A 14,106-nucleotide genomic window follows, 5' to 3' on the forward strand; every position below is an offset into this window, starting at 1 on the left:
GATGCTGCTGTTGAAGCGTTCATTTGGTTGACATCACGCTTATCTTCATTTTATGATAGTGGGATCAAAAAGCTACCTATCCGCTGAGAAAAATGTGTTTCCAAAAAAGGAAATTATGTAGAAAAATAATATTGTATGTATTTTTATTATCCTTCAATAAACTATAAATAAAAAATTCCAGTTAATATTTGATTTACCGGAGTATATGCCAACACATTTACCAAATTTATAAAAGCCTCTAAAGACTTCTGAATTGATAATAATGTACAAATAATATTTCATGAAAACAAATTACACCAATGAAAGTAAAACACTGGATTTTATAAGAAAATATGTAACAATTATAATAGTTTTTATACATAGGTCAGAATGGAAACAGTATACACATAAATAGAATGCAGAAAATTATAATAAATTAAATATAATGAATATCACAAAGCCAAATTACTCTCTTTAATCTTATTTTAATGTTATCATAATTATACAGTTACCAAAACTAGGTTTAAACCTTTGCATATATGTAAAGACCACTCAAATGAACGCAAACAATATGAAATTTCATAGCTAATATGTACAAAAATAATCAAGATCTGCATTAAACACTCAGAAAGATTATTTGAACCATTGTATTATATAATCTCAGGCACAAAAAACCCAAACAATTATATAATGCCTCTTTAAGGATGGCTCATAGCATCCTTAAAGTACGGACAGAAGCATCAGTCTCTGTCACCAGTCTACAACATTTAATTATGCAATAGATATATTGTTTTTTTTTTGTTAATACGTAATCACACATTAACACAATCATATCAGATTATTATTCTAGTAATCACAAGAATAATAATTTTGATATATCTGATAGTGGCAGATGTTCTAAGACAAGTCATTAAAAGTAGGAAGTCATAAAACAAATAAAAATGTATGTACATCTTTTTTTCATAACATAACTCAAGGTATTTACAGCAATACTCTTAATAAATAACATAATTTAGATTTATTCCAAATGATCCACCATACATTAGAGTTAGATGAAAACAAAAATTTTCAAACAGGATATAGAGAACAAAAATCATTCAAAAGTCATAGACATATATTAATTATGATCTTTCTACTCAGTTGATGAACTCCTTTCCTCATAAAACTAGGTTTTCTGTACTACACTGCATCATATTTAATATAAATAATTACATTTAGTAATAGTGCCAATAGCAGTGATTAGCATATATGTTTATTTATTATATACTATATTATATAATTACATGGTGATAATGATGGTGACATGGTAGATAATTGCATGGTGCAATGTTACATGTTAGCTATAAGTACTTTTTTTACTCTTTCTATGCTTATTTTGAAGTCCTTAGCACTTAGTCTTCCACATTTGCTTTACACTTATAAAGCAATTTATCTTTTTTTCTTTCTTCAGAACGCAATGCAAAACTGTAATTTTATGATGGATTACAATTTGATCAATGTATATTTATCCATTGCAGAACAATCGCACATAAACATCTAGCTGCTATTTCAATTGCCAAATATATAATTATAATCTTATACAACATTAAAATTAAACATACACTTTATTATATCTTTTTAAAATTCTTTTCAAAATATTATTGTGCACTTATAGGTTAAGTTCTGTTGATATTGATCACTCAAACGATAGATATGCAATGGGCACTTAGGTGGCATCAGCTTCAGACAAGTCGGTTGGGATACTTCATCATAAACCACTATAGGAGTACTTATTTGTTGTACTCATTGAGATTTGTGTGTCGCTCGTTACATAATCCCTAGAAAGGAGAAATGCAATAGTAATCATTTAAAATGTTTTTTTTAATATCAATTAAATTTCATGAATAATATAATGTTCTTAAAGAAATGAAGCACTGCCCATTAACATAGCTTTTTAAATGATAAGTTTATTAGGTCTTACAACATTTTGAACAGTTTTCTCTAAAACAAGTGTATTCTAATTAATGTTAAAAATGTTTGCTTTTTAAAGCCAATTCACAAGCACACCACTTTCTCTCATGATTTATGAGTTGATGAAGATTGAAAGATAACCTAACCAATAAGCAACAGCATCTAATAATAAAGAGGAATAAAATTATAAAAATAAAATTATGTTTAAAATCATAATTCAGCAATTGCATACATATAGATAAAAAACTTAAGTTACAAAATGAAACAAAAACTTACCCCATTGTGTAGATGAGTTGTGTAATTGTTATTATCTGCCATGCTGTATGATTTAGTATGCTGGTACATAGTTCCATTAGCTGGATGTGAAGGAGTCTGATTATAATTTGACCACTGTTGTTGCTGCTGTTGTTGAGATTGCTGTTGCTGCTGTTGTGGTTGCTGTTGAGGCGGTCTATAATTTTTAGGCTTTGGTGGAGGTACAGGTTTGTACTGATGAGGATTAGAACCAGAACTACTATTATTATTGTTATTATTACTATTACTAGTATTGGTTGAAGGTGTACTCTTAGGAGGTGGAAGCGGTTTACTATTATACTCTGGAACTACACCAGGAGGCCTGCACAAATAATAATAATAAAAAATTATAAATAACTAAAAAGCAAAACAAAATTTAAAAAACAAACGAGAGCAATAATAAAGTTCTACAATACAGAACAAAAAAAAAAAAATTATTTTATCTATGTATGAAATTAATTATAATACACTACTGCAGAATTTACGTTACCGATTGATTTATTACCAACAAATTTTAATAACAAAAATAATTTATACAAAAATTCTACATTTATACTTTACTGTGCAAATTAAAGGGAATAAAAAACACTAAATACATAAACATTATAAATCAAATAAATTAAACTAATTTAAAAAAAAATTGAATATTTGTTTATGGTCTTCAATTTAATTATGTGTAATACAAACCTAAAAGAACATATGATAATTGTGGAAAAATTAAAAATGTTCAAATATGAAAGAAATATATAATTTTTTTAAAAAAATTACTTGAGTTTAACGACACTATAATTACCTTACAAGTTTTCATGTGATCACTGCTACCATTAAATGTTTTACAATTTCTCTAACTTTACTACCACCATAAATAAGCCATTGCTATATGAGATATAACACCATGAAAAAATGACTAAAAACTTAACCAGAACCTTACATGTAATAAACTTTTTTTTTAAATGATACACTCGGCCTTTTCATAACTTGAGACTAATTACAGTTTAGAATTTTTTTATAACAAGATAAGAATGATGAGCACACTTCTCCAGAAACAAAATGGAAAATTAGTATGTATCATATTCATTAAACTTTTAATAAAGTAATTTCAAAATTTTTCTTTGTGTTAATTATATTCCTATATTAAGCATGTTTTGGTCCACACCAATTGAAATCACTGTATGTTAATAAATCATTATCTATTGGAGCACATAATGTTCCTGCTAACCATATAATATACTCCCATATTTTATAACTTAATTATAACTTAAATAATATTTTAATAACTTAAATAATAAAAAATAAAATAAAATAATTTATTAAACGCTACATGTTGAGTTTAGTCTTGAACGATGTGAAAACATGAACCATTAGAAAATATTACAAAAAAACTAAAAGCACTTGAGAATATGATGTTTTTGAAAGAAAATGAAAAAATTTCAAGATTTGCTAGAATTAAAAATGAGTAGGTTCTCAATGAAGTGTAGACAAAAATAAAGTTTTTCTTAACATAGAAAAATAACAGCCCATTTTCAGTCATTTATTTTGATGCAGTAATTTCATGGTGAACATACTACGTGGAAAGACGGAAGATAAGACGAAGATGGTAAACTGAAGACATAAAACTTAACAAAAATTAAAGAAAACATATTAATGTGAATAAATGAAGAAAGTGACTGCATAGTGAGAAGAATGCATGTTAGTGATTGCTGTTGACCGATCTTCAAATTAAAAAAGAACATAACTTGTTTTTAAAATATACTTATTCTCGTTTGCAGAAAATCATAGTAGTATATCACAAAACAACAGGAACTATAGGTCATAAAATCAGTTGTAAACTATTACTTAATTTGTTTTTTTCCTCATTACATAATTCATAATTTTACTGAATTTTTACTACACACTGCTATGGACATAAATGTATAAATTTCAAAATGATGAAAATAAGAAAAAGTTAAAGAATGACATAAAATCTGGTATTTTTATTATGGTTAGCAATGGAAATTATTTAAAAACTATGAACTTTTGAAAAAAACACCAAACCAAAGTTTATAAATACAATATTTTTAATAACTTACTTCAAAATTTTCAACCACACTTGGTTGTAAGGCTATCTGAAAACCCTTGCAAATGGAGTACCAGTCAGTTGTAAATGGTCAGAACTGGCACTCCAGTTCTGACCATGTCACGCTGATGTTATTGCTGGCATTTTTTTTTTTTAATTAACATGATATGTGTACAAAATGTAGTTAAAAATGTGCTTGCATTTTAATTGTCGGTTGATTTATTATATCATTGTTCAACATGATTATATATTTTATAATGTTCTAGTTTGTTAGTATATAGTCCCTTTTTTTAGAATATCAAGGTTGTTGTATTTGTGATTTGCATCTATGATATGGTTGGTAAATGTTGACTCTGTTGTAACTACAGGAAGGGGGCTTTGATATACATTATACCTATTGTTTGCAACTACATCTTGGTTGACCAATATACAACTTTATTCAGAGTTTTTCTGTACATATAATCCAGGAGCATTATGTTTATGTTTACTTGGTGATTATTTTCTGTGGTTAATGATTTGTTTTCTGTCACAGTCTATCCAGATTTTTAAATTAGCAGCTAATAAATAGCTGACCTGACCATCACAAAAACATACTTTCCAATACAAAAAACAACCGATGGCAAACATTCATTCACAATACATCAAACTCCCTAAACACACTTAAACTGCTTTCAGATGTATGATCTACAAACCGCTTAAGAATGGATTCATATTTCTGAAGACCACATAAAAGAATTACACTATAAAATACCTTCCAGTTAAACAGCACACTTACTCACACACTCCTACACAAAATAGGCAAACAAATTCATCACATTAACGTATATATACAGACTTGGCACAAGGAGCTCATAAATTTAAAAAGAAATGGATATGCATACCTTCAGTAAGATAAACGAATCGTTCATGAACATAATCATCAAACAAACAGAATGATCCAGACAAAAAATACAAAAATGCACACATGCGTGTATTTTACAGCTAACTTTAACTGCATAATGTTCTAAACTGGTCAATGAGAAGCAGCTTCAAACAAATGCAATAACTGCTAACCTACCTATGCAGCAATGTAGTCAACAATAGCCAACCCATATAGTAGACACAAATCAAACATTGACAACAGGCTTGATATTCTACACACAACCAAAAAAGAATACCTCAACAAACTTTATTATTATGAAACATATAATGACAACATATAAATGAACTGATACATTGCAAATCCAACAATTTTTAAACCATATTCTGAATACATGTCTGCCTAATTAAGAAAAATGACCATTAATAAAATCAGCTAATGCCAGAATGAGAACAGTCACTGAAGATAACTCTTTAAGACCTGATGCAACCAAGTGTGACTGGAAACATTTTGAAGTAGGTTTTAAAACAGTACTTTTTATAAAATTTGGTTCAGTTTCAAGCCTAAGAAAATTATTATCTTTTTTTAAAATTATCACATTAAAAAATTGTTTTCTTTATATAACTTTAAAAAAAACTTCTATTTCAACATATTCTTTTATGAAGTGTGGGATAAGTTGTTTAAATAGAAAAATAATAGTATTACAACTTTAATGTGTATATTTACAAAAACAACTACATAAAGATAATAAATTGTCTTAAAAAATAATGAAAATAATTATGAAAAATTACATATAAAATAGTACACAATATAAAACTGACAGAACGTAAATATGTAACACAACTAACCTTAGTCACACAGCAAATAAAAACATTTACAAATGTTGCCCAGATAAAATAACATTTTACACTGAACTTCATATACTTTACACATAAACACACATTTTTTATATTACAAGCATACAAAAACGTGTTTACTTAGTGTAAATATTCTGAATGCTCACATTAATGAATTTGTGCAATAATACTAACAAATATTAAATTTTTTCATCATGAAAAAAATTATGTTAAAAACAAACAAATCAGTAACAACATCAGTTGTTACAATCAGTAACAAATTAGTTTACACTAATGTTCTGTGATTAGAAATATACACTTGGGATGCTTTAAGTGTAGGGAGAGCTGGCATGCTGTAACTTGAATTCTTCATTGCATGCAACCTTGAACAACAACATCTATGTCTGAAAGACATAAAAAGAAAAAATCCAATTATTTTGTTTACACTTCCAAATGTTCAATTTTTACACATACATTTGAAAAATCTAATTTTTTTAAATAATAAAATTAAATAAAACTCTACTTGGCAGAGAAAATATTCATTTCTCATTGATGTATGTTTTCTTGTATCATTTGTCTTGTTCAGTTCAATACGTGTAAAGAATAGATTTTCTTGAACTAGAACATTAATGGAAAGATTTAACTTTTCTTGCCTCCATTCTCAGATTACAATGGTTATTTTTTTAAAAAACCACTACATAAAGAAGAAGAAAAAATGAAATTAATAATTGTTGCATGAACCGAATCTTTATATCAAGATATTAAATCATTTTATCTAGATATTTCCAAATAGTATTTAATAATAATAATAGCATTTAATAATAGTAATAATATTTATAAAACAAAAAATGTAATATTCAAATAGTTTAAATCTTCCCTTATGACTGCCCCCATAGACTAATACAGTTTAGTAACATTACCTACAACTACAAACTAATTAAATCTTTTTATAATTTTCTTACTTTCTCAATTGATAATTGATGATAAATATTCTTCAGATCAATATCTAGGGAAAATAATTCAGTTTGCTTCCTATAAGTGGAAGCTACTTTACTCATTTACCAGCAAGAAAAATATTTTCAAAAAAACATGTTTTTTGTTCTCCATTTTTTTTTTATTATTTACAAGTTCTACTTGAAAAAGCAATCGTCTAAAAATTCAAGAGAACTGTTATGAGCTCACCCATCAGTATTAAGGCTTCACCACAAACGATAGTGTATGTACATAGTGTATGTACTGGTTCACAGAAAGAAAATCACTGACTGTCATATACAAAGAAATTATATGCAAGTTTATTGTGGAAATTGTATGAGTAACAAAAGGTTATATAAGTGGTGTAAACACTTGCGTTTTATCCGCACGTGTTTTCAATGCTAGCTATTTTTAACATGCGCCTTTTACACACATGTTTTTAACGTACGTGTTTTAAACATTGTGGTTAAAATGCACAGATTTAAAGAGCATTTTTAACGCTTGCCTTTTACATGTACACATTTAATAGGCAAGCATTAAAAACACACACATTTTAGCTGTGAGCATAAAAATGTATATGTGTAAAAGGCTAGAGTTAAAACACACCCATTATTACTGCAAGAATTTTTTTATTTGTTTGTAGCAACATTGTTGATGAACGACATTTTTATTTTATTATTTAATCTACTAAATAACAAATAATAGGGGTTAAGTACTAGCTTAAAATATTTTATTTACCCAAGTTCTTAGTGCATTTGAAAAAGAATACATTAAATTCTTACATCCTTCAAATGTACTAAGAACTTGGGTACTGATGGGTTATGTTATTACTTTAAACAATTATCTAAAAAAATTTAATTCCCATTAATCAGCACTGTAGTACTTATTTTTAACCCTATTATTACTTATTTAGTAGTATTAAATAATTAAGTAAAAGATGACAACCACTGATGTGTGCTACAAAAAAATCAAAGACAATTTTTGATATGGTATATTTGTAGAATTCAAATTGATTGTTGACAAAAATACTGGTTACTTTAATGCCGTACTCTTAAAACTAAAATGTGGACAAAATTCATAAAACAAAAACAAAGATTGTACAAATGGGTGAATCTTACAGAAGCTGATAAAAAAGAGTTGATAATACAGAGTACAGAACTATAAAATTGAAACCATCAGGTGTGAACAAATCAAACAAAGAACTCGTGTTGAGGCACATAAATTCTGCCACATTAAAAAAGTTACTGAAATCAAAACAAAAATTCAAAGTGGGCAATCACATACACATAAGTGAGTATATACATATGTTTGATAAAGAATATTTACCCAATTGCACCAATCAAATATTCAGTATACATGCTGTACACATAGGTCAACTGGTCACATATGAACAGATATTGGGTATGATATTATGAACATAAGTAAGTAGGTTTTATAAACATTTATTGGCAAAGACTAAATATTTTGAAAAAACATGTCAGATAAGATCATAAGCTGCAACGGTGATAAGATGGTAAAATGGCTATGTATGGACAACATGTATAACTCATGGATTGATAGTTCAAAGTTATAAATAAACAGAAGGCCCAAAAAAATTAGTTAACGAAACAGAAGCAAAAAATAAATATTCCAATTTCAATATGTATACTAATGGTTCTGGTATCAACAAAAAAAGAGTAGACATGGACCTTTATTATCAAATACAATATAATCAATTGTATGCAACAGTTATTTTGCATGTGACAATAAGGATAATGATTTTGGATGTGACATAAGGATGTATCGATTAATATATTGAAAAATTGGTAGATGTATTTGTTTACAATATAAATTCAGATTTTTTTTATCATGATTCTCTTTTTATAACTCTGCCCAAAAAAAAGATAAAATAGAGCAATACTTATGTACACTGACATTTCTTTAAAATGTTTTTCGGATCGTTTTACTGAACTTGAGACTGACATGCCTATGTGAATGTGATATTCAATGATCTTTTAAATAAATATATTACAGCATTTAACTTTGTCTTTCCTAGAAAAACTTTTATTAAAAAAGAATGTGGCAAAATATTAACACCCATAATACACAATTATTGGGTAGGACCAATGGTATAAAGGTGTCAGCCAAAATTAAACAGATCCTTCATATAAAGTATATTTAATAGAGACTCCCACTTTATGATTTATGTAGAAAAATATTCAATAAAGTTGTAAGGGCAAGTAAAAGAATGGTGAATAATAAATTCATTGCCAGCTGAAAATAAATCAAAAACAACATGAAAAGTTGCTAATATTGAACTTTGTCTTACTGAAAAGACATACTCAGATTATCCTGAGTTGAAAGTAAATGATAAAATAATTGTAAACTCCACATCTATGGCTGAGCACTTCAATGACTACTTTGTAAACTAAATTTGTTTTTCTAAATTAAATATTCCACCAGTTAAAATTCAAACTGCCACGAAAGCTCATTATGGGAAGTTAATCATCATCAGCTGATGGATAAACCAGAATAGTCATATACTCAAAGATTTAATACTAAATTCTTGTTAAAGCAAATTTTAGCTTTCCACTATGGTTTTCCCAGCTTAAAACCAAAGTTAATGCATACCACTCTTTCACAACTGCTGCTTTCATGGAAAATGGAAAGGTGTAAACAGAATTTTACAAAATTAATAAACAATAAATTCTTCTACCAAGTTGGTAGAATAAATTCTACACCACTTGGTAAACTGGCTAACAAAAAATACATGCAGATCTAACACCATTAACTAGTTCTACTGCTAAAATTTTCCTGTGACAATATGTCTTCAGGAACTTTCAGACACAATTTCATATTATATATACTTATTCTTAGACAGATTTCATAAGAAAGCTACCTATTGTAATGGGTACCATGCTTCAACTTCTGGAAAATTTCTACATATTTTTGCATTTCACAACCCCCAGATCCCAAAACCACCATCAGTTCAAAAGTCTACATAAAAGTTTCACTTTCTTGTGAAACTTTCTTTTTCGAAAAAACAAAATATCGCTATAACTTTCTTATTAAGTAAAATATCTAACTCATTTAAGGTTCCTACTATTCTTTGGATAAGAGCCTACAACTTATCTAAGTAAAGTCTTCTGATATCACCAACCATTGGCCCAGGGGGTGGAAAAATGGGTTTTAAAGACAAAAAAACCATACCTCCCTTAATAGGCAAAGTATCGCATTGGTTTAAAGTGGTCATTAGTCACCTAAACATTACCTAAAACTTTTGTCTGAAACAATTTTTGATATGTCCAACCCTTTTGGCAAGGGATGGCCAAAATGTTGCTGGAATTGTAAGATGTGACTTGTCATATGCTAAACATGTGAAATCTTTTTTCATATGCAACCACTGTCATACTGAGTAAATCTGAAGTTTTCTTAACAGGTGAAAATCTTTTTTATCCCGTACTTAGCACTAATGAAGTCTATCTCCACCTTCCGGCATGCCAAAAGGGATTTTTTTTTAATTCTTATGAAACCAAGTTTATAAGAATTTAAAAAAAAACAAGAGTAAACAAATTTAAAAAAAAGTGTTCAAAACAAACCTGTATTTTGGATAATCTGGAGGTTTGACTGGTTTAGCAGGAGGATCAAGTAGTGGCCCTGGATTTGATTTGATTGGTTGCTGAGTTGACCTAGTAAATCGATATGGATCATGAGAAGTTGTTGCTGATCTCTGAGGTACATTTCCATTACAAGATTTAAGGTCATCATGAGCATTAGGACCTAATCCTAATCTTTGATTGTAACTGTCAAATGATGAAACACTGTCATAGCTACTCTGTAAAATAAAATTCACAACCTAGATTAGAATAAAATATTATGACAATAGTCATGTTAACAAAACCATAATAACTACATAAAGAAATTATCAAATTGTGCATTTCTTATTTGCGACAGTTTATAATGTCTTTCACCATAACCAAGCATTTTGCTAGCTGTATCTCTTTGTTCTATATTTTGGCTGTAAGATGATGCAGTTATAAATTTTTACCCTCATACACCTCTTCAAAAGGAACAGTCTTTGGTGCATGAAATAACTTTGATCTTAACAGATATTATTTCTTAACAGAAATAACTTTGATCTTGAAATAACGAATTTACAGATAAAAGTAGAGCAATAGCCAATACTTAAAAAAATAAATTAATAGATAAAATTAGCGTAAAATAATGCTAATCATTCTGAAAATTGTACATATTTTTATTAATGACAGAACTATCAAACTGTAAAATCATTGAGAATTTAAACATATTCAAAGATTAAAGAAGTTCATAAAAGTTTGCAAAAACTTAATACGACTTTTTAAATAGTTTTTTTTTACTTGTATTGTCTTTAAATAAAAACAAGTAAAATAGGTACAATATATATGATATGAAATGTATATTAACACAACTGTGAAAACATTTAAAGTGAAAATAATGGTAATTAACAATTAATTCATTAAGAAATAAACATGTATTTCTGCTTTGTCAGTTATTTACATTTTTACTTTTATACAAGTGCCTGGGTGACATGATTGTTATCAGAACATAATGAATGAATTAATATGTATACTACAGAGTATGTGCATTAATTCATTAATACAGAGTGTACATATTATTAATAAATATATATAATTTGAATTAATATGTTTACTCTGTAATATACATATTAATCAGAAAAAATATCCATCAGAATTGATTATTTGGTAATATTATGTGCCTGAGGTGAAAATAACTTGATAACTTCATAAACCTCTAGTATATCTTTAAAAGACTAACGATTTTAATTATGTGTGAATAATAATTAAAAAATAACTCTGCTTACATACATAACATATAATACATACATAAATAAATTTTGCATAAATGTATAAACTTTTATATTAACATGGAACAAATTAACTTTAAATATAATTAGGCTGCAATTTTTTTTCTGATTTCTCTTTGAGCAAAAATTAAATGTAAATATCTATGAATTAGTAGAAAGATCAGTTAATTTATTTATGGAAGGTCAAGATCCCACAGAATTAAATATTAGTAAAATTCTATGAATATGGTCAAGAAGTGCTGATTTTATATTTATCATGATCCAAAGGTTCAATAGATGTTTATTTTTACTTTCTTTATTACAAAGTTTTTCTTATCATTGGATAGATATCATTTTAAAACTTTCTTTTTAATTGCTTCTAGTTGTTCTAATTTCTATAAACTGTAACTTCTAATTTCAGTAAAACTGTAACTTCATGTAACATGCAGTATGAACAAAGTTGTGTAAGCCAAGTGTGCTTCATTGTTTTTTTTTTCATTCTGCATTAAACATGCATATTCAGCTTACAGCTAATACTTTATAAGTAATGACCATTATCCTTTAAAAAAATAGCAAAATATCTTTCGGCAGGAAAAGGAAAGAGTTACATTTCTTCTACTAAAAAAGCACATTAATAACATAAATGGATATCAATCACATAGATTTGTTATCTGCATGCTTCACATTAGAAATTTTACTGTCTTCTAGTTTTACAGGCATTTTAGAGAACTGCAATACTCATAATTATCTTCACTTTTTTTAAATAGCAAAATGATACAAAATCTTGTAAAGTATACAATTAGATAAGATATGCAGTATATTAAAAGTTTAAAATATTCTACCAACTAAAATGCATAGGCAGTATATTTTGATGTATAGAGTATAATGAATGAATTTGGAATGAGGAAATGATTTACAATCTTTAACAATGGAAGTATAAATAAGCAAAATAAGGAAAGCTCAGGAGGATCATTTCTCATTGCTACGCTCAAGACAAGAGTTGATGAATCCATTTGCTGGAATAGAGAATTCATACATTTAATAAGGTGCATGAAAAATGTTTAAATATTTGAAATATATAATTTATTACTCTGTGTCAAAACATCTAGAAAATAACAATATTTGTACACGTTAACAAAATGAATGGTTAACAGTTATCCATAAAAAATAGTGCTCAACTTTTGTACATATGATATAAGTATTTTTTATACTATACCAGAGATTAAATTTGGGTTCAAAGTACATTCCTGAGAAAAAACGTCAATGTTCTGAATGGCCTGAACTCACTCACTCAATCAATAAGTCAAAAAATTTGAAACAACTTTCATCAAGAAAAAAGTTATAGTTTAACAAGCGGCAAAGTTATGGTTTAAAACTTATAAAATGTTCATCATACTTATCAAGTTCGGTTTCAAAAGAAACTTTTTTAAATCATCAACCATTTTTTTCTTAATTAACAATAAGACACCCATGGTAAGCTATTAGAAGCCAGTTGTGCCTGTTGTGTAGCAAGGTTATATGTTTCATTAATACTTACATTCACTTCAACACATAGGGTTTCTTGGGGATTTCCAGTGGGAAGTTTTTCTCATCCTTTAAATATTCCAAAACTACTCAACTATTGTCTATAAATAACTTGTTGACGGGCATAAAGGATAATTTGTTTGAAAAGCTTCTTTAAACTATAAAGACAATGGTAGTGGACTGACAGAATCCATCTTTTACGAATAATAGGAACTCAAAAAATACTAAAAATTTATATTTTTCTACAAATGTACTTATATCACTATGTAGAAAAATAGTTTAAAGTCTGATTAACAAATTGCTTGTGTTACTTTAATATAATTATTTGGATTAATAAAACAGAATTCTTGGATGACTTTCATGCAAAATAAATATTGCATTATTTAAATCAGTATTTGAAAAGTCAAACATACATAAACCACTCAATTTTTCGTCATATATAAATCATACTAATCAGGAGATACTTACAGCCTTGTTAGGATTATGCCTTTCTAATGAAGAATTGGCTGTTCTGTGATGAGGTGTAGCATTTATATAATTTGGAGGATCTGAGTTCTCTTTTGAGCCACCAAAGAGTCGTTCTTGAGCCGACCGAGGTACAGAAGTACGAGGAGGTTTATTAGCTCTATCAATTCTTGGTGGCAACTCTGGAGGTGTGGAAACTAATGGACTATGAGGAGGTGAGAAACCATATTTGTCTCCACTACGTCGTGGTTTATGATTATGATCATAGGTTGGCTGTAAGTAAAAAAAAAAAAAGTAATCAACCTAGCAGTAAATTAAAAGAAATTATATTATAATACTTAGAAAATAT

At 27.8% G+C, this 14,106-nt stretch overlaps 1 protein-coding gene across 4 annotated transcripts in view; it reads right to left on the reverse strand.

The window, feature by feature from the left end:
- The window catches only part of LOC142325405 (tight junction protein ZO-3-like), a 981,859-nt gene that overhangs the window by 11,019 nt on the left and 956,734 nt on the right, over window positions 1-14,106 (reverse strand). For all 4 annotated transcript variants that reach the window (XM_075367134.1, XM_075367133.1, XM_075367135.1 and 1 more), the window contains 3 exons: window positions 13,761-14,030; window positions 10,525-10,760; window positions 2,206-2,545 (listed from right to left, as the gene is read on the reverse strand). In XM_075367134.1, coding sequence (XP_075223249.1) covers window positions 2,206-2,545; window positions 10,525-10,760; window positions 13,761-14,030 — 846 coding nt within the window. The remainder of the gene's footprint in view (window positions 1-2,205; window positions 2,546-10,524; window positions 10,761-13,760; window positions 14,031-14,106) is intronic.

The sequence above is a fragment of the Lycorma delicatula genome, chromosome 5, assembly GCF_047948215.1.
Source record: "Lycorma delicatula isolate Av1 chromosome 5, ASM4794821v1, whole genome shotgun sequence".
Lineage (NCBI taxonomy): Eukaryota > Metazoa > Arthropoda > Insecta > Hemiptera > Fulgoridae > Lycorma > Lycorma delicatula.